At 42.3% G+C, this 21,511-nt stretch overlaps 1 protein-coding gene across 5 annotated transcripts in view; it reads left to right on the plus strand.

Annotated features, from left to right (window-relative positions):
* WBP1L (WW domain binding protein 1 like) overlaps nucleotides 1-21,511 on the plus strand; it is a 59,206-nt gene that overhangs the window by 18,523 nt on the left and 19,172 nt on the right. The window contains exon 1 of one of the 5 annotated variants that reach the window (XM_066554630.1): nucleotides 13,650-13,845. The exons of 3 other annotated variants lie outside the window; for them this stretch is intronic. In XM_066554630.1, coding sequence (XP_066410727.1) covers nucleotides 13,779-13,845 — 67 coding nt within the window. In that variant the 5' untranslated portion in view covers nucleotides 13,650-13,778. Of the gene's footprint in view, nucleotides 1-13,649; nucleotides 13,846-16,073; nucleotides 16,245-21,511 lie in introns of those variants that run through there. One more of the 5 variants, XM_066554626.1, reaches the window with a different exon arrangement.

Here is a 21,511-nt window from a genome sequence, read left to right on the forward strand (position 1 = left end):
ATCTTTTGTGTAATGTAAAGTAATAGGTGTTCTCTATAAACATTAATGACCTAATCTGTTTCTGATACAGTAAATTCTGTTCTTATTTTGCTAGTAGAAAAGGAAAGAATAGAAAACAGTGACTTTGCCAGACATGAAGCCCAATACAGTTTGAGAATGGATGACCAGTTATTTGGAATCCCAGTTATGTTTTGTATAGAGGCCATAATTTGTCTTGCACAAGAAACCTGACTAATGTAAAAAACCAAAAAGTGTTACCTGTCTTTTTGAAAATAGATTAAACAGACTGCAAAATAACATATTTGTCAATGGGAAGTAAACATAAACTTAGGCGGAGTGCAGGCATCAAGTATAGCTGAACACAACTGTGGAGAGTAAAGACAGAACCTCTTGCCCCTTGCTTTTCAGGCTGTAAGCAGGACCAGAGAATGCCTTTCATGAGGGTGGAGCATGATATTCCATCCCCTTTGTGTGTGCAGTTTCTTCATGTAAGTCTTGGTGCCAGGCTTTCATGACACAGACTGGGGGCCACATGGAGTGAAGCTGCAGGTTTTCACCAGCCCACAGCTCTTGCACTCCTGGAGACAGAGGAGTGTTTAGATATTAGTGGGATTTGATGTAGATAAAATAGAACAGGAGAATTTCAAGGTGTCCCTGTGCAGAGTTTTGTCATACTGCCAGATGTGCTTTACTGAACTGTTGCATGTAATGAACAACCTTTTGTGATTGCATTGATCAAGATAGCACCTTGGGTGTGTTCCTCATGCAAGGGGAAAAGTGAGGTCAGTGGGAATGAATGTTGTGCTGCAGCTTAGACTGGAAAAGAGATCCTTTGGTGTCCTGGGAAGAATAAGTCTCAGACTTCTGCTGTGGGGCATTCAGTCTAACATGGCATCTTAATGTTCTGTGGCAGGTGACTTTTCTGCATTCCTTGCTGGGCTGCCCTCCTTGTTCAAATGATGGCCAAAGTACTTTGTCCTCTGCATTCTCCTCTGGCAGGCAGTCCTTTCTCTTGTCCTGGTACATGTGCTCCAGCCTTGCCTGCCATCTCCTTTTGGCTCAGAATTAGCTGCTGTGTTGTTCCTTGTAGATGTGGTCACTGGTCCCACCCTTCAGAAAACTGGAAGCCTGGTTTTCAGTCACCTCCACAAGCTTTTTGGATTTGATGCATAGCATGGACAGCCATTTGGATGTTGGTTTTTCAGATACCTGGATATTGTGGTGGGAATGAAGGCAACCAGAAAAGCAACAGGCAGGAAAATCCTGTCAGCTACATCTGCCAGTAGGCCTAGATAAATAAAACTGAGATGTTCTCTTAACTCCTCCACCTTTCAGGTTAGATCTGCTTGTTTGTTCAATGAGTGAAAAGTATTTTGTCTCAGAACACGTGCAGAAGTAGAATGGCTACATGTAGGGCTCTCAAAAACTCAGGGAAGCTGATGTTGGCATGCTCATATTCTACACTGACACAGTGACATTCCTGGTAAATGATGGCAAAACATAAAATCTTTTTTTCTTGCTCTTCTTCACAGTTTAACTCTCCTTATGATGTTTATCTCTGATCAGAGGATATTAACAAAATCTTTATCTTCTTGGTTTTACAATTTTGGCTTAAAAATTCTCTACTTGGCAAAACTTGGCAAACATTGCCTTAGTATGCAAACAGTGGGGATGGGATAGGGGAAATCACTTGGCTGTTGAAAAGCTGCATATGGGAAAGTCACATGGAGGTTTCAGTGTTTTATTTATAATTCTGCAAAGGCCTCTTCTTATTGGAAAAATAGGAGAGACCAGATAGTGGCTTCTGGAAAGCAAACAGCTAGATTCTTCCATGAGTATTTTTAACATAAATATTAACTTCACAGATTGTGACAGTATTTTCTCCTTGAATACTTGTTTTTAGCATTCAAGATGTATAACTGGTAAAGTAAAATTGTAAAGAAAACTAACTCCTGTAGCATCTGTTTTTTAAATTCTAATTGTGAAGCCATAAGAGATGCTTTGTTTTCATTTAGCAAATACATACTGAGTTTCCAGGAAGGTAACTTGATTTGCAATAAGCATACCCAGTATGAACCATATGCTTTTCATGTTTGTCTTTTATTGAAGGATTAGAGTATTTCAAAACCTTTTCCGAAGAACACTATTAAGTAATATTTATGTAAGAATCTTTTGCATTTTCAGATTTGGCTGTATATCTAAAGAGACATTTCCAAACACAAGTCCTTGGAAGGATTTTGCTAGTTAATAATGTAACGATAAGTTTTATGTCAGCTTGATTCTGAGCGGTGTTTTGCTGATATAAGTTAACTGTGTTATGTGAAACTGCTTGTACAGAGCTAAAGGAGCAATAAAAGTGTTCTGCCCAAGAGGCTTTAGCGTTTTCCCTCTGCTCAGATTGCTGAACATGACTAAGTCTTTGCAGAATGACATCTAAGGTTACACTTGGAGTCATTAGGTTATAAACAGTCCATAAAATGTTTTGCATACTTCATGTTAATATTCCTCAGAAGATCAAGATTCCCTCGGGAGAAATGAGAATATGCACCAAAAACATTCTCAGTCTTGAGGTTTATCCACAACTTCCTTGATCACTAAAGATCAACTGTCTCATGAAGACATTATTGCAGAACAAATTTTGATGCTGCTCTGAGTGTTTATATACTGGAGGAATCTACTGGGTAGTGCCCTTTCATGTTTTTGCTGACTGGCTGAGTTGTAAATTACATTTGAAAGTCTTTCTGACTCTAATTTGGTAGATTTATATGAACCTTCATGTTTAAGAATGTTTTTGAGCCCCAGGCTGTGTTAGAAAAAAAAACCATGGTAAAAGTGTTCAGATCTTGACAGAATGTCTGAATTGGTGCTATTGAATAGATAGAGGGTTTCTTTCATTTCTGTTCATTCCTAGTAAGGCTTAGAGGCGTCAGGGGTGAGTTCTTGACCTTTCTTGAAGATGCCAGAGTCTCTCTGAGAGATCTGACCCCCCCCCCACTTTTTTTTTTTTTTTTTTTTTTGCCCAAGAATAAATCTGTCTCTACTGTGAAGAAAGGGTTGTTCCTAGACACAATCCAAGTAAAGCTGAGTCTGTGGGGAGACTGTTGAACTTGGGAAAAGGGTCTTGTCTTTTGTTCTGGCGTTAGCATTGACTGCCCATACTGAATGCTTGGCGTCTGCAGTGGTGCAGCAGCAGCCTGTGCTCCTTGCCTCTGTGGTCAGCTGACCTGACCTAGGGCAACACTCTGAAATAAAACAAAACCTCCAGACCACCAGAAACTGTTGTTTCTGTCCTTCAGAAACTAAACTTATTTCAGATTCCACTGTTACTTTATGAAATACTGGGATTTAATAGACCTGGCAGGATGGCTCTGGCAGTGCTATCACATTACAGCAAGATCTGGGCTCTCAGTCAAACCCCTGACTTGGTGTCATTTCTCATACCTAAGGACTCAACTCACAAGGGATGTTCTTGGCATCTGCATGCATCGAAATTTCTTCCAGGTCATCTAAATGAGAGCAAAGAGTGGAGGACTTGAACAAGAATCTGGTGAGAACTGCTGTAAGCTGCAGACACTCCCAAGTTAGCTGCAGCTCAGGGACTGTAGGAGCCACTGGTGCATCTTCCTCCTCTTGGGAAGTTTAGGAAGAAGCATATTCCATGTGTGTGTTGAGTTTTTGGAGGCCTGGCTGTTCCTGGGGTAGTTCAAAAGCTGTCTGCAGACAATTTGATGGCATCACTTCATGCTAATGAGGAAGCAGCAGAGTTGTGTTTCCTCCAGCCTGCCTTGAAAAGGGAAGTAGAGAGGCTCAGCTGTGCAGAACTACAGGGCTGTGGAGCACAAAACAGCTCAGAGACTTTCTTCTAACTGCACAACTCAAGAATGCACTAGTTGCATGTATGAGAATTCACCCTGGTCCAGTGTGCTTTGTCTGACAACAAAGCTTCTTGATTTGTCTCTCTTATGCATCTGGTTTCCAGTCTGAATCCTTCAGGCATCTCTGAAGGTCTCTTTTGGTGCATGGTGGATGCACTGAATGCACTGGTTCTGCTGGCTTGCTTTGGCAGACAAAAGTTCCGTTTCACTAATATGTTTTTACATTTACAAAAGATGGCTTTAGCTTTTTAAATTTTGCTTGGCTTTGAGTTTCCCAAGAATTTTGGGACATTTTTGAAGGTCAATTATTTTTCCTCATGGTCACTTCAAGTCAGTGTGAGCTCAGACTGCAATAGACATTCTACTGTGTGTTGACACTTTTAAAAGATAAAGCCATGCTGTCAGTTTATGCTGAATTCTTTCCAAAGATGGGGTATATGTGGTAAAAGTTCTTAATATTTTTCTTTCTCATCCCAGACCTGCATTTGAAAAGGATTCTGAAATTTATTATCATCTTCATTATATTTTGCTGATATTAAAACCATCTACTAAATCCAGCCATCTAAAACTGAAGGGACAGTAAAGATTTTACTGATTTTATCATTTACCTTTGGTGTAAAAATTATATTGCAGTAAGGAACATACAAAGGCTTAGAAAAAGGTTCTGCAAAACAGTGTTAGATATAAAAAAGAAAAAGAAAGATATTGATCTAAAATTTAATGAATGAAATGAGTGTACAATAACTCAGTAACTGATATAGACTGAAAGTGTTTGCAGCTCTTTTGGTTCTGGAGGGAAAAGACCCCCAAACAGAAAGTATACCAACTTCTAGTTGTAAATCTGCACATATGAAAAGAAATACTAAATATAATGGGGGTCAGATTAAAGGAAAAAAATAAGAAAAATTTAGAAAATGGTTAAGTGCTTCAGTCTCTATTGAAGTACTAGAATAAATCCCTGAAGGTTTTATAAGTATCTCTAAGGCAACAGGAAATGAGCAGTGTGGATTTATCAGGAACAGCTTCATGGGAGGAGGCTGATGAATTTAATTTGATTAATTCAATGGATGTTTTACAGCCCAGCCTGAGTGAGGCAGCACATTGGTTTTGGGATACTCAGTGAGGATCTGTGTTCAGGAGGGTCCTTTAAGTGATGAATATTTGCTGAGGAGTGTCTGTGGTGGTGACTGGATCCTGGAGGGGTTTGTTCTGCCTCTCTGCCAATAGTTTGGGAGACTAAGAGAAAACACTTGAGATGCAGATGGAAGTTTGTGTGTGTTTTTTAAAACAGGAGAACAAGTTGAAGAAATAGCCTGAAGTCTATTTCGCTTTTCCTCCTCACTTTCCCTTAAGTAAAAATGCAGAATATTTAGCAATGGAAAAAGTGAAATAGTCTGGGGTTTTAGACCAGAAATTGAATGCAGTTCTTTCAGTAAAAAGCTCACCAAATCTTTAACAATGTAGAATTGTCCTATACAGGTATTTTGTAATACTCCACGCTAGTAAGTGATATGCCCCATTTTGGATCCCACATTTTAAGGTGGGTTTAAGTTTCAGACTGAGAAACCCAGTAAAACCATGATTTAATCCTTGTAGTCTAGGAAATAAAGACTTCTTCTGTCTTCTGGAAGCAGCTTATAGAGGAATGGAACAATTTTCTAGGTGAGCTAAGTTAAGAAGATCCCTATGATCAGTTGTCTTGTTTTTAGTGGACAAAAAAAAAATTACTGCCTTATTTTGCACTAAGGACTAAGTTAACGTTAATGGGAACGAACAACCTTGTGTTTAAAGGGCATCAAGCACAGGAGTACATCCCCTGTTGAGGCAGTGGGTTCTCTAGTGACTGCAGTTGCCTTAAGAATGGGTTAGAGAAATGTTAATGCTTTGGGTGCAGTGAATTGTTCCTGGAGCAGTTTGACAGCCTGGTGCCTGTGGGTTTGCCTGTTTGATTTTCAAACAGCCCTGACTTTTGAAGCCTGCGTTAAGAAACAAGTGCTGAAAGGAGGACAAGTCTGATGGTCAGTGTAATTAAATCTGTAACTAAATCCTGCTCACAAATGTTGCTGTCTGTCCCTAAGTTCTTTATGTATTTTTTCCTGGAAGATGTCTTTCCAATGGTCTAATGACTTTACAAGGTGCAGGCTGGGTCTCTGAAATTAAATTGGTGGTTAGTTTTCTCACTTGTTGACAGGAAATGAGGGTTGGTGTGATGGTGTTCCAAGGGAGATGTTCAGAACTTGTACTCCCCAAACTACCCCCTTCAGGGGAAAAATACTACTGTAGGAGCCTGTGATGTGTCAGAAGTGAGTATTTCTAAAAATTGAAAATATTTCCTTGTCTTAGAGTTTCTTCATTCAACAGTCACCCACTGGGCAGTGAGCTTTCTGAGTGCTGAGGGTGATATATATTGTTTACCTTTTGAAGAAGAAAATATTTTGCTAGTTGGGGGTTTGTTTTGGTGTTTTTCTGGTTGTTTTTTTTTTTACATTTACTGTTTTACTGTAGTCACTCTAATTAGCACTACCTACTTTCCTGTAAAAAGGTAGGATGTCAATCAGGTTTTGATCTGTTTTGATTTTTTTAATACCGATTCATACAGACCATTTGGTTTATGCTATGGGAGAATTCCAAAAGAAGCAATGTATGCAGTAGTAAAAGGTCACTGGTTTTGTGATCTAGAGCACATGCATGTCTGGGAGCCAGGCCTGAGCAAGGAGAAAGCAAGTGCTTGATCTTCTCTCTTTTACTGCAGCCTTGCTGCAGAGAAGTGCATGAAAGAGCTAAAACTGTGTGGGTCATCTGGTCCTCCTTCTCCTCTGCACAGCCAGGGGAGTGTTCACTTTATCCTCCAGTGCAATAACAAGCATTACTGGAAAACATAGCAGTTTGGATGAGATAATGCCCATAAAGGCAGGCTATGGCTATCAGTGTTTCTTCCCAAAATAAGACTGAATTAAGATTTTAATTACGGAACTCTCTGAAATAAGCTTTGCACATGCTAACGGGAAAACCCTACAGATACCAGGAAGGAAGGTGAGTGAGACACGGGGTGTTGGAGGTATCTGCCCTTGAAAGGGCAAAGCCTCCTGGCCAGCAGGTTTGTCACTAAAATTTAGAAACTGGCTGTGATTGCAGGTACCACCAGTGCCTTTAATGCTTCAGCAAAGTGCAAACTGCGTAATGCCAGGGCCGGTGCTGAAAGGCGACACCGGGACATCGCTTCCTCCCCGCCGCCTGTTCCTTACATAACTTGGGGCTTCCCGGGGCGGCCTCTGCCTGAGCTGAGCCGCCAGGAAATGCCTGGGCAGCCGGTGCAGCTCTGCTGGGCATAGAAAGAATAGCAGTGAATTCATTCTGAGTCCAATGGTTCTGGTACCTCAGGTGCTGTCCCTGTTCTGTGGTTAGGGAAAATGAAGCAGGATGGTGAAGCTGGTGATGGGAGGCACTGGATTTTTTTGCCCTGTATGGCTGGTTTGAACCAGCTTTGTCTGCACCTGGAAAGTTACATCTGTCAGCTCTGGTTCATGTACACCATGTTTTCTGAGGGCTCCCTCAAAACATCTGCTCTCTGGTTGGCAGAGCAGACAAGTGGGTGGCCTTTTGGGGGGCTTCTCTTGTTTTCTTGGTAAAGATGTCAGTCAAAACGGAACCTGTACTGTAATAGGACAGAGATTAGGCTTTAAGGTATTTTATATTTTATTCTCTTTCACAGATACCAGTGAACTCAGCTTGAATCTGCCCTTAACCATACACAATGCTGATTTATTCCTTACTTTTGTTTACTCATTTTTTAATTTCACATACTTGGAGAGATCATTAGCAATGCAGTAATTCAAGTTAGAAAAGACAATCTTTTGTTTAAAATGTGGTTTTCTGAAGTGTTTTTTCCATAAAGTTGCATTTTTAAGGAAGTTTTTAGCAGTGGAGTTTAAGACTGAATAGCTCTCATAGAGTTTTGTCTAGAGATTTAAAAGCGATGTCTTTAATACTCTTTTGCTGTGATCTTTTAAATGCTTGTGGTATTGAGCTTTCTTAATAGTTAAACTTGTGATTTCCTTTCATTCTTCATTTTGGTTGTACGAAGAAATGTGATCTTCAGTGCCCTTCATTTTGGAAGAGGAGAAGTCTATCTGTCTGCTAGTCAGACCACCATGCCATGTGGGTGGAGGGGCTTTCCTCATGCTTGTGCCAAACTCTGAGCCCCAGCCTACTTGGGGCTGTAAGGATGAGTTTGTGTTTCTGCTAGATAACAGAAATCCTGTAAAACTCAGATACTGCACAGCCCATTGGGTTAATTGAGAGACTTTTAATTTTGGGAATACCATATTGTGATACACACGTATTTTCTAAGAGGAAGAAGATTCAGTTAAAGCAGTTGTTTGTAGTTTGAGTACTGTAAATGCAGTCTCCTGCAAACCAGAATCCGTTTATCAGTGGAGATGTAGACACAGCAGGGCCTGGAAGGAAAGTCCAGGGATAAAAAGTTATTGAAGGTGTACATATCTAGAGAGCAACTTGAGGACATTTGCCTCAGCCTATGCAATATTGCTCTGTAGTGTAAAGCATAATATCCAGCAATGTGCTCAAAAAGAGGTGGCTGGTGATGTTTTTGGTTTTTTGTTGGTTTTTTTTGGTTTTTTTTTTTTTTTTTCTGAAGGATTTCCCAAAATCTGTTCCTCCAAAGAAGGGTTCAAGCTACAGAGAAGTGGTGTTCTGCTGGAGAAATGTAATTTTCAGAACTTAATGAAAGAGCCTCTTTGTTGTAAAACAAGCTACAGAAAACAAGACTGCTGGGATTTGAGGGGCGCTTTTCTAAACGTTTTTCAAGATGTAAACTTATGCTCAGGAAAGGCCAACAAACTTAAGAGAAATCTGACCAGACTATATGCATAACAGTTCCTCCCAGCAAAGTCTTACCTGATGACAAAGCTTTTTTAACCAGTTGTTTATCTCTTGTCAGGTTAACCAATGCATGGTTCCTGAAGCAAGAGCTGAGTGTCTTTGGGACATCAGGTGCCCATTTGACACCACTGTTTCTGAGCAAGGTGTGGGTTTTAGATTTATAAGAAAAGCAACAGAGGTTAACATCAAATTTGTAATTTGCAGGGATACCATCACCTAAAATCACAGGCATCTGCACGTGTGATTGCCTATCATGTCTGCTGTCTGTTCCTATCTCTGTGGGTGTTTCCCATAACCAACATGCTTGTGCATCATGTGTGAGACTGGATTTTATCTGAATATTGGCTTTTCACACAGTGGCACTTTGTGAGACTGCAAAAGGGGCAAAGGACAATTAACTTGCTTGGATTTTATCTTCTTGCACATGGTAATGTAATGCATTTTGGCTGATCCCTGACCTTCTTGTGCACTCCAGGATTCTGTCGTAGGTATATCTTGGTAAATCACGTAGCCACCCTTATCTTCAACAGATTGTCTGTTTTTGTGGTAGGTTCTTTATAAACACATTTGCAGGCTCTGAGAGTTCATGCCCTGCCTTATCTGTAGCAGGCCTTGGCCTGTGTAGTTGGGCCCAGCAGCAGCAGTGCTGCATCCCAGATAATTGCTTCATGTATAAAAGTATCCTTCTCTTTGAGGATCTCTAAGTTAAGACTGTCTGCTGTATAATTGCCTATTGACTTGGCCTATGATGAAAAAATCCATCTTCTAGGACCCCAAAAGGTATTTAGAGCAGTGTTACTCCATGGAATCTAGAGGCAATAGAAGAGTAAGGAAGATGAAAACCTTAAAGTCAATTCTAGTCACCCCAGCACTAGTGTTGTTAGTTTTGGCAAATCCTGTCTCAACAGTAAAGCCAGCTGCCATTTTGGCATCAACACAGACAGACTTGGCATGATCCCTTCTGGCATCAAAAAAATGCTTCGTGGGAGCTGGCACCAAAGCTGTGAAACAAGGGTAAGTAAGGCCCAAGGGAAACGCCAAGCAGCCATGAGATGAGCACTAAAAATAGTGAGTTGCTGTCATTTGTAGAGAAATCAAATAGCACTTGTAAGAGTAGGGCATCCAAGTTCTCCATCAAGGTTGTGCTGGTAAGCATCTCTGGGACAATGCATGTCTGTGATGATGTGACCAAAGGGCACGCACAGGCTGTATTTTTGGTTCCCACATAGTGCAAGACTCTAAAACTAGAACAGACGCTTACCGTCTTAATTCTGTGCTTAGGGGATCCTGTTACTGTCTGCAGACTCTGCCTTCTTCCCTGTCTGGAGCAGATCGTCTCCTCCTGAGCCATTACCTAAGTCCTGTTTGCATACATGGGCATCAGGAAGACAAGAGCTGCGCTGCCAAAAAGCAAGGAGCCAAGCTGGTGTCCCTGCACCACCCCGGATACACTGTGGCAGTCTCTTCAAATATTTAACAGCTGAACTCTCCACTCCCTCCTCCTTCTCCCCCTCCCAGCAGGCTTAGAAGAAAGCTGAGTAGGCTTTACCATGACTTCATTACCCACTCCAGACTAAAAGTGAAGCCTGACATCTTCATTTGGGCATTTCAGGTGCCCAAAAACCTGGGAATGCTAAAGGGGCAGAATCAACCCAATCTTTTTTGAAGCACTTAGCATCACTTCTCAATAGGGCACTTTCAAGCCTTTAGTCCCTCTGTGCCTCAGGGATGGACTTTGAAGCTTTTTAACACCTCTGGGCTTGGATGGCAGTGTGGGTGTTAGAGTGGTCACACAAAAGTAAATGATTCACACAGACTTTGGCATTACAGTTGCATTGGTTTGGCCACAGCTCTGTTGCTGTGAAGGAAAGCACGCTGGACCTGTGGCTATCATTTTCTGCTCCATGGGGAAACAGCAGTGGGAACAAGGTTGTAGCTTGGAAACCTCAAGCTACACTTAGAAAAAACTATTTTGGTCTCAGAGAAGAGCCTGAACTTTTCATTGCTGCCACTCTCCCTGAACAGCAGAGTGGGTAGGAGTGTCTGAACAGCCTGGATGTGGTTGCTTTTATCTTCTCTGTCAGACGGGTGTTGGAGAGGACTCCTCTCGGGTATGTCCTCCACAACCACCCCTTGTCTGCTCCCTGCCCTATCCCTGAGTGCCCTTAGGATAGCTTAATACAAAAGGCAGCTTCAGAGGAAGGATTGCTTGCTGTATGAAAGTGCAAAGGGAAGTGCTTTACTGTGGCATTTCTTTACCCACAAAGGAGCAGGGAAGAGGAGGACAAGCTCTCACTGAAATAGCAGATGATGGAGTGGGTAGTGGCTTCCTCTGTGGGGCACACTACTTGAGTTCAGGGCTTACACATTGCTTTTGGGTGGAGATGTGGCACATATTTGTACTTGCCTGCTTGGCTGACAATTGCTGTTTGGGATTCAGTCGGAATTGAGAGTCAGTTGTAATCAAGCATGAGCTGTTGGGGCTCTCAGTAACACTGAGTATATTTTAAAGTATAGGGTCTCATCCTCCCTGATCAACCAGTTACTCAAGAGAAAGACAGGTAACAGCAGTGAGGTTGAAATGCATTGTCCCTGCAAGAGTTTTTTGCACTTCTGAATCACTGAGCTGACAGAAGTGATAGTCTGTGGGGAAGAGGCACAGTTTCTTACCGCTGCAAGCCCTTGTGCTTTGTTGCATATTAAAATTTATTGATCCATCAGACTGGTTGCACTGCTAACTCACACGCTGGTTCCAACAGATATGGTATCTTTTCCTGAAATTATTCTTTGCTTTCTCCAACAAAGATTAGGACAGTTAGGCCTGAAAAACAGTAAATGCAATGACTGCAGTGTTCTTGTTTTGTAGTTGAAGTGCATGTGGACTGGGGGACCCACTTTACCCCACTCCAAAACAATACAGTAATACTAGACAGAGTGAAAGGTTTGTTTTGGGCCATTTGTCCCCTGAGCAAAAGAGTAGATATTCTAGGTTCTGCAGGTACTGGGAGGTTACCAGCCTGACCTCTTCTTCTTGGTCTTCTGGAATTTGTTGATGGCATTCTTGGTAGGCAGTGCCAATGCTGTATGTTACATGAACCCAGGACACCTGGCCCTCACACTGGAAAGTCATCGTGTTCTTGTAGTGCTGTCATTGGGGTGGGGAAGTTGCCCTTCACTCTTCAGGGATCTACGAGTGCACAGGTGGGCAGACAGAAATGGTTTGTAGGCAGATTTAGCATTGCATTGCTCTTCCAGCACTGGTCATCTTCCAGTGTCTCATGCTAGTTTTGCTAGCAAACTAGTCCCTTTGGAATATTTGCTGTCAAGATGGAGCTTGTTGTTCCTGGATATTGTCTTATTCTAGAGAAACAGAGATCTGCTTTTACACCTTTCTGTATGTTTCTTTCCTTTTTCTTTTCTTTATCCCCAAACTATCCCCAGGATGGGGAAAGGTAAAGTCACCTTCGCTGAGGTTGCTTCTTTCACAGTGTGTTTTGAGTGCGTGCCAGATTTATGAAGTCTCAGTCCTAGCACCCAGGGCTGCAGGCTGACTAACAAAATGGTGCTCCAGAAACATTCCTCTTATCAACATGAAAATAACAGAGCGCACTGGGGAAAATGGAAGAATAATTAGATAAAATTGTTCCAACTTTATGGTCAACCTGTGTATGTAGCTGCAGAACTGTGGTATTAAAGTTTAAATGGAGGATATTACACATCGCCTGTATTTACTGTTCAAAACCTCTCTCTGCCTAGGACTGTAATAGTGGAGCAACTGGGAGCAGCCTCATGCTTCAAGCCTGACAGATTTGAGGTGCACAACATCAATTTTTGTTACAATTGTGTTATCATAGCTGGATCTCCTCAGGGTGTATCAAAATCAGTACTATACCTTGCTTGGTTATCAGACCTGCTTGCAAGCATCTCCCATCAAACATGGAAAGCGACTTTGAAATGGCCCAAACAACTTCCATCATGTGTTTCACTTGCACGTTATATCTGAGGTCATGAGGCACAGTGTGTTGGCCTGTGAAGGTACTGAGCAGCATCCTTTGCTGGACATCATATTTGGGGCAGATGGCATGTTCTGGAGCAGTATTACAGGCTGGTAATGCCTAGAGGCCTCTTTTCCAGTAGAAACTTGCTCACCGTTTTTCTGTGGTGGGATCCATGCTGACATGCCAAAAAAGGATGGTTGGTGGCTGCCTGAACAAGCAAATTTTGAAAGTAATGTAGATCCCATAATCTGTCTTGACATTTTCATTTCCTGACTTTTCAGAGCCCTCAAGAGAGTCATCTATTGAGGAACTGTGTGAACAAACACAAAACTTGTGTTTGTTTTGTCATTATATCTTAGATAGATGCACTCTTGTGTAGCCTTTGCAGATCTTAAATTCTGGGTTTGTGTAAAGGTAGTGAACCCATGCTGATCCTGCCTTAGAGCTGCTCTTGCTTTCATTAAAATAATTATTATTTCAGCTCTGGTTTCCCCCAAGCAGAGAGCAGTAGAAAATTAGAAGGGTTTTGGAAATGGACAATGAGCAGCGAAAGGCTTTGGGATAAGATTTTACATTAAGAGGATAGGGAAGATTGATATCTTTTATAAGAAGATAGCTAACAGGTACAGAGTAATGAATGGGTGAGAAGATGGATGAGGACTTCTGTTCCCACCTGCTAATATTATGAAAGTCAAATTAGAAGGTGGTGAATTCATTCCTGATGAAAGAAACTATTTGTTCACAACCACTGTCTATGAAACTCACTGCCATCAGGCAGAGCTTTGGGGCAAGAATTTACAAACTTAAAAAAAGAGGGGTAAAAGGATACCAGTTGGTATATCCAAAGCAATTGCAACGATTAGGAGAACCTAGGTGTTTTGTAGAGGTTCTAAGGGTGTTGATCAGTGTTTTATAAGGGTATGAGCTACCTTGTCCAGCTCTTTTTTTTTTCTGTCCCTCCACAGGGTTTTTTCCGTAGTCGCCTATAGCAGACTTGTGGAGCATGTTACTGGCCGCTGTCACTCAGGGACTGCAAGAGAGGGTGGCTGCTCCTGCTGCAGTCCAATGTGGTAATGCCTGCTTGCAAACCACCTTTTTTGTGTCAGTCTTTCCAGGATTGCTAAATTCACACATAAATTAGGATGCTTTTGCTTTTCCGCCAAGTTACTGCTTTTGATGGTCCTTCACAAGTTGTCTTAGATCTGGAATGATGCTTTGCCTTCTGAGTGTGTGCTGGGGAAGAGGTGGGTGGTTAAAGTTAGATTTCTTCTGCCAGTAGGGATTTAGAAACTGCTGCATTAGCTCAGCCCTGGGATCTGCCTGGTCCACAGCTCTGGATAGCAACAGCCAAAATCGGATGTTTCAAATGCCAATGCGAGACCACAGAACAGATTACTAAAACAGAAAGCTGCCCTTTTATATCACTGGTGTTTGTCCATAGAATTGGAAAAGTAAAGGTTGAGAGTTAGTTTGATCCAAGAGCACAAAAGCTGGAAAATCCCATTGCCTGGCTGATGCTATTTAACACTCATGTTTTGTATCCTCCAGGAAATTGCTTCGTTGCTTGTTTTCTCTTAGGGAAATCAGGGATGTGCTTACCCTTAAACAGCATTTTTAGATGGTGTGTTGAAGTTGGTGTAAAAGTAAGTAATGCTTGTGTGTAGTCTCACAGCCCAGTAGTGGTGAGGACACACAGAATGAGGTTCTCATTTGGGAAACCACTCTGGGCTGGACTAGGCTGGACTGAGAGGAGGCAGCAGTGGTGGTCACTGAGTGGTTCTGGCATGTGCAGAATGGGTTTCTTTTTCTGACACTGCTGAAAGCTGTCTAGCTGTTGGGTGGCAAGGGGTGTCTGTTCTGCTTTTTGGTTTTTTTTTTTAGTTTCCTCTTTGATTTTTTTTTTCTTGCGTTTCTAATTAGCATATGCAAGAATTGTATGTGATTTCTCTCTCTCTCCTGAAGTACTGAAATTACTAATAAAACTGCTACTAAAAAAGGCATTCAGTGAACTCACTATGCAAAAAAGTATATTCCTTTCCTTGTCATTTATTTTAATTTGTTGGGCTCCAAAGCCAAAGAGGTCAAAAGCCAGGGGAGTTTGTCCTCTGTCAAATATCCATGGAGCTGCTGCTGGGGCATATGGGAGTGGCAATGGTGTCCCAGGCCCCCCCTCCCCGACAGACGAGGACAGCTGCTGATTAAAGAGAAGCACAAAAAAAGAGGTTGCTGAACTTTCAAAGTGGAGGTAGAAAAGGAAGTTAAATTTAGATTACCTTCTGCAGTGTCATCTTCTGCACCTCTGTGGAACTTGCTGTACTCCTTGCTTGAGGGAGGACAAACAAGACATGCCATCCTGGGCACCGGATGATAAATTTGTTTATAAGGCTTAATTGCCCCTTGGCATGAAAATGTGAAATGAGCTCAAGTAGAATGAGAAACTTTTTGACAGGGCTAGTCAGATTTTCCTTGGGGAGAGGTGGATTTGAAACTCTTCCCATCACCTGTCTGATACTGGAGGGGTCCAATCCTGATCCTTCTGAAATCAGGGAAGTTGTTGCTGTTTCTTTAGGGGGACAGCTGTTACCAGGGGCTGAGAGTTGAATGGTGCTATGAGTCAGAAAAAGTGGAACTGTGGTGGCAGGCAGAAGGTGGCAGGGAAGTGCTTTGGAGCTGTGAAGACTACCCAGGTCCTCAGGGTCTGGAGGTACTCGGAGGAACCATGATGGTGGCATCTAGGACTCCAGTATTGTCCAGCAGGCAGCATCAAACTTGGCTTTCTCCTCAGAAATAGATGAACTGTCTATTTTTGCTTAGCGAGAGTTAATCATCACCACGCTGGTGGCTCATGGCAACATTTTTAATAGACTGCCCTCCATTGCAGCCCCTTTAGCAGGGAGGAGAGCACTTTTGCACTTCTGCTCCACCAGGGCTCCCTGGCAGGTCCCGTTTGCAGCGACCTGCCTGGTGTCACCCAGCAGCTCAGCACTCTTAAGGTTCAGGGCTGCCTTTTGGTGTGGGTTGGTTTTTTTTCTTTTGTGGGGGCGTGGTGGTTTTTTTTTGTTTGTTTGTTTGTGTTGGGGGTTTTGTGTGTGTGCTTTTGTGCCGGGGAGTTGTTTTAGTTTTTTGGTTTGGGGTGGGTTTTTTTGTTTTGTTTTTTGGGGTTTTTTTTCAGAGCTGCCCGACCTGATGTCATTTCCCCCTTGCAAACACCCCGGCTGGGCTGCGTCTGAGATATGTCACAGGGAGTGGGAGGAGGAGGAGGGGGAGCCAGCGAGTGCGTGCAGTGTCCCAGGACCCTGTTTACTTAGCATTCCCAGCTGAGGAAGCCCTGGTTTAAATAGGATCGGAGGAGCGGGCTGCCCACAGCAGATGAAGAAATGGTTGCTGTGGGGCTTTAAATTCCTGCCTTCCCATGTGCTGGCGTGGAGGATGAGCCTGCAGAATGCCTTTCCTCCTGGGTCTCAGACAGGTAACCGACCGGCTGAAGTGCGGTGGGAGCTGCTTGCTCAGGTGGAGGATGTGACCGATTACTTTTATGTTTATTTCCCCCACCTCTAAGGATATGATTTCTGACTTTCCCGAAAAGGAACTGTACAATCAGCACTTCCCCACCCGTGGTGTGTGATCGGAGAGCACAGTTGTGCGAGAGACGCTTTTTATTAGCGAGGAAGGAGCAAAACTGTGAGCCAGGGATAGGAACTTCCTTGTTGTTGTTGGAGGCTTTGAGCAGGGAGGCTCTTTGTGTCGTTGGGTTTTAGGGTGCTTTCCACAGTCCTTAAAATGAAATTGCGTTTGCATTTCTTAAAAATATGCCAAACTTTGAACTCTTTTCTTGTACAGGCATTATTTTGTATGTAAAACTGTGGATTAAAAAAAAAGGGAAAAAAAAAGAAAAATCAGGGAAAAAACCCCAGAAAATAGCCAGGAAGAAGTATATGCGTGTGTGTCTGTCCCCCATCTCTAACAAAAGGCACCAAATGGAAAATGGCAACATGTTGTGACCCACAGCTTGGTGATTTTTTAATTGTTTTGCGAGAGTTTGAGCTAGAACAAGAAACTTGGGATAATTTAATAGCTGGTAACATCGAGTGGAATGAGAAATGGTAGCAACTGCCCAGCTGCTCTCTGGTGGAGGAGGTGCCAACTATGTGTTCCTAGGCTGGGGCGAGCAAACCCTTTTTTTGGTTTGGGAGGCACGTCTGTAGGAGAATCTAACTGTAAACTCTTTCCAGCACTGCTGTGATCTGTAATCCACAATAAATAAATACTGAATTATGTCAGAGTGCTGCTTGCAGTTTCTAATTTAAAATTAAGAAGTCGAGATTGAACCGTAACATGCTTTAAACTACCCACTTTCAGTTGTTTATCAGTGCTAAAAGGCTGCGACGCTCTGCTGAGTAAACAGTGCTGTCTCTTTTTCCTTATCAGTTCAGTTTTGGTGAAATGCAGCTCTCTCCCCACCCCCACACCCCTCCATCCGAAAAGAGTTTTACATAAGAAACTACCTCTAGCACAATGACCTTCTGTGATTGGTGCAATAGCTATAAATAATAGTTCACTTGTTAGCACTCAGGGCAAAGAGACTTGTCTTAAAAACTAGGAACTGAACCAGAGGGGGAAATTCAGGCACAAAGGCTGAATGGCTTTAGGTCACTCAAATTGCAGTGAGATGTAGCTGCTTCAATGCTGAGATTGCTTGAGACTCACAGATGTGTTTTTCTCTAAAGTTCCTGTTTTTAAATAATTCGTTTTGTTTTAGAGATGTGTTCAGTGCAGCTGGGGTGCTGCATAAGGTGTAAAAGTAGAAGTTAGGTGTAATTTGGCTTCATTTGCTGGAACAGTGAACATCTGGTTGTCTCAGTGGATGGATGGTACTTTTTTCTCTGCTGGTAACTTTTCAGCATCAATAGAGGCATTTAGGGGAAGCAGGAAGAAAAGGTGTTGCCTCAAGAACACAAGAGCAAAGTTGACTATTTTTATCCACTGATAAAGGATATAGTGGGAAAGAGCTGCTTGAACTTTTCTTAGTTCTTATCATTTTTAGTTTTTTTAAAAGTATCTGTGAGTGTGTCCTGCATGCAAATATTATTCAAAAATTTCTTTTTCCAAGGGTTGTTACTGAACAGTGCTGTTTAATTGAAAGTAGAGGAGGAATTCAGGAACATCTCATCACCTCCATTGTGTCTTGGTTTTTACTTGGTACATTCAGACTGTAAACACTTGGCTGTCTGGGATGCCCTTTGTTGTTCTCACTCAACACAAGGGCTGCTGATCCTGGGCTGCAGTCTCAGGGAAGAGGTGCTGAGTGGGGTGCCCTCCTATGAGCTGTGTGATGAGGATGGAAGGATCAGAGTGAGACCTTTGGCTCCCCAGGACCAGCACCCCTTCCTCTGCACCCCTGGACTGCACTGAACAGCTGCTTTCCCTGAATCTGCCTTCATTTCTTCTTTGGGAGCCAGCAGCATTGTAGCATTGCAGATGGACTGCCAAACACCTGGTAAAAGTAAGCTGTCTGGTTGATTTGGGGTTTTTTTATTGTTGCAGTGAGGATGATATTTAAATGCCTAAAAAGCTAGGTCAGCAGTGTCTGACATCAGCGCAGTGTGGGTGTTTAAAGCTCCCATCCAAGGAAACATGATTGTAGGGGATCTCTGCTTTTAGTTTTGAGTGAGCATTTCCTCCTAAAGTTGGAGGGGTAGCTTTGAATACATTCACCTAGTTTACTGCAGAAATGAAAAAGGAAAAAAAAATAAAAGAAGAAGTTGGATTCCAAATGCTTTCAGTTTTAATTTTAACTGCTTGAGGTTTTCAGCATGGTCCTCTGTTTGGTGGTTTAGACCAACAAAGTGCAAGATGACCTCCTCAAAGCTGTAATTTCCTAGAAGTCTAGAAGTGTGTATGTTTAATGTGAGAGGGCTGAGGACTGCAGCTGGGAAGCTTCTAGCAAGGGGTGAGGAAGTAAACATATGGTGCTTAAAACACTAATGTGTAGTTGTCAGAATCTGAAATTGAAACTTGCAGTAAACAAAAATGAAACCAGCTCTTATTGAATTATATCAAAGTGTCCATGATCTGTGAAAGGATAGTGTCCCTTTAAAGATAGTTGGAGTATTTCTCCAGGATAAATGGATGCAACAAACCAATTTGTTCCTCAGATAAAGGTTAATAAAACCTTGGAGGTTCTGCATCTGCTGGGGGTGAGGATGGGTCTGCTGTGGCTGATTAATCATGGTGATCTAAATATAATTCTCCTGATGCTGGCATTAGTGAAGCAATAAATGTTGTGGATTAGAATTCCGATTTTGGAGATCTTTATTGTGCCTGAGACTGCTCAGAGGCATCATTCCTCCTCCTCTTATTATACTTTGAAAGTGTTTGCATATTTGCACTTACTACACTTTTTTCCCCACATTCTGCAAAACAAAATTTGTGGCAGGTGACTTAAGAAGAAGCGTCCAGACTTGATTTGTTTCCTGGCCTCAGCTGTCTGTCATAAGGCAGGCTTACAGGAATCTGTCCCCTGGTGTGCTGGCAGAGCTTGGCACTTGAGGTTCCAGTAACTCCCAGCAGTCGAAGCCACTTTCATCTGTGGCAGTCTTGGGTGTTTTTGTTAAGCTGAACCCACCAAAGGCATGACACTTGCTCAGATAGTGGATTTTTGCTTTTATGTTCCAAAGGACTCACAGGTGAAATGTTGGTGAAGGCAGGCGATGTCTGGAGGCTTTGGTGCAGGCTCAGCCACACCGCTATCTGTGGGTCCTGAGCTGCCCTGGTGACCCAGGGTTCCTCAGCAGTTCTGCCTGTCCTTGATGTGATCCCACCTGCTGGCCTTCTCCAAAAGGATCTACTGAGTTTAAGATTAACTTTGATTAGGAACTGGGGGGCTGCTGGTAAATCAGGAATTGTTATAAACCCTGTGGCAAAATTGGGCATTCCAGCCTAGTATTTTCAGTAGCAGTTTTAACTTACTACCCCTTGAGTGCCTTATCAGACAGAGATCATTTTCTTTGGTAGTTCTGTGTTTGCATTCTCATGAGCTGTTGCTGATGCACTTTGCTAACCAACACTAGTGATAGTCTGATATGTGAGATTGAGTAACAGCCAAGTGGGAACTGGTAAATAGTGGATATCAAATAGTTGTTTCTGACATATTTAATATACTGACAACCACTTCCATTCTGTTACTCAGAATGCTTAAAGAATATATATGGTTCAAATACTGATTGTGAGTCACTCAAAATACAAACTTCAATGCATTTTTCTGAGGATAGTGTCACTTGCTTAAATCCATCTTGCTTGTTATGGATGTGGCTGGGTACTGAGAGCAAGGGACTGCTGCCTGCGATTAATGAGATTAGTGAAATAACTAGGTCAGGATTTTGATTTGTTATTAAATAGATGCTTATTACCAAAGTCCCTATGAGAGCTGTGAAACCAGAAGGTCTGGAGTGGTCACACGTTGAGCCCAAGTCCTGTTAAAACCAGTTGTATCTTGCCCTTCAGCAGATGCCATTTTAGCAGTCTCCCTTCATCCTGTTGATGGGCTTTTCTCTGAGTCCCTCTGTCTGTATGCCTCTTATTCAGGCCTTTACTCACTCCTGTCATCCTGTTGTTATTCTCCATCTCTTCCTGTTAAAATAGTAATTTGCTGTGTAGTGCCTTGGCAAATGCTGTAGTGAAATTTGCAGAAATTAGGGAATTAGAGTAGGTAAAAAAAACCTGGGTATAGTAGGAGACAGGAATGGCCTATAAACTGCTGTAAGTAAATGCAAGTCACATTTCCAAGTGTTTCCCAGGGTATTACCAAGGTTAGGATGAATGGATACTCTGCCAGTTTGAATGACACATTGAGGCCATATAAAGGTGCTCATATTTAGGGTAATGGAGTCCGGATTTCTGTGGAAAGAGGAGACAGAGCAAAAAGCTAAAATGATTATTAGATTTTGTGATACTGGCTGCTGCTGGTTTTGGTTACCTGATTAATGTCAACTGAGGAGTCAACTTTTGTAGGTTGTTGGCTGCCAACTATGCACTTCTGAGTGTGGGCTGTGATGTTTGTTGCTGCAGTTGCACATATTAATTTTCAGCTTGGAAAAGAGCCATGCTAGCCTGGAATTTGCTCATCTTCATTTTTCTCCCTTCTGACTTAGCAACAGTATGTGCCCAGGTTAACTGCTGACTTTTGAGTAGAAAAGAGAGAAGTGCCTTGATCCTTTTATTGTGGTGGAACTCCACTGTCAATCAGTTATTTCCCTTCATTTCCAGCATTGGCTTCAGACCTAACATTTACAGCTATTAAACCCAATCATTTACGACTGAGAACCTTTACAAAAGTAGGGTAAGGAGGTCTGTTCCATCTTTCCTTGCAGCTCAGTCAACCTTCAGACCTTCATGAATGCCTCTTGTCTTGATTGTGCCCCAAATTTTGACCTTTAATTTGTCACATAGACCTCCAGTAAAGGTCTAATACTTAAGTGGAAGGTGAAGAGAATAATTGGCCTTTTTCCTAGGCACTGACGTTACTGTTTGCTGTGGCTTCAGATGTGACAACATACAGCACTGCCTTGAGTTCTCTTATATCTGCTGCTGCTGGATATTTTAAGGATTATTTGTAAAAGCACTTGACAGCAAAAGTGGACTACAGGCAGAGTTGCAGAGTTGCCAGTATGGTTGTGGGTTTATCACAAATACCAAATATCAACAAGAAAATAAGTTTAAAAAAAGAATCTTATTCAC

This window comes from Molothrus aeneus, chromosome 8, assembly GCF_037042795.1.
Source record: "Molothrus aeneus isolate 106 chromosome 8, BPBGC_Maene_1.0, whole genome shotgun sequence".
NCBI classification, from domain to species: domain Eukaryota; kingdom Metazoa; phylum Chordata; class Aves; order Passeriformes; family Icteridae; genus Molothrus; species Molothrus aeneus.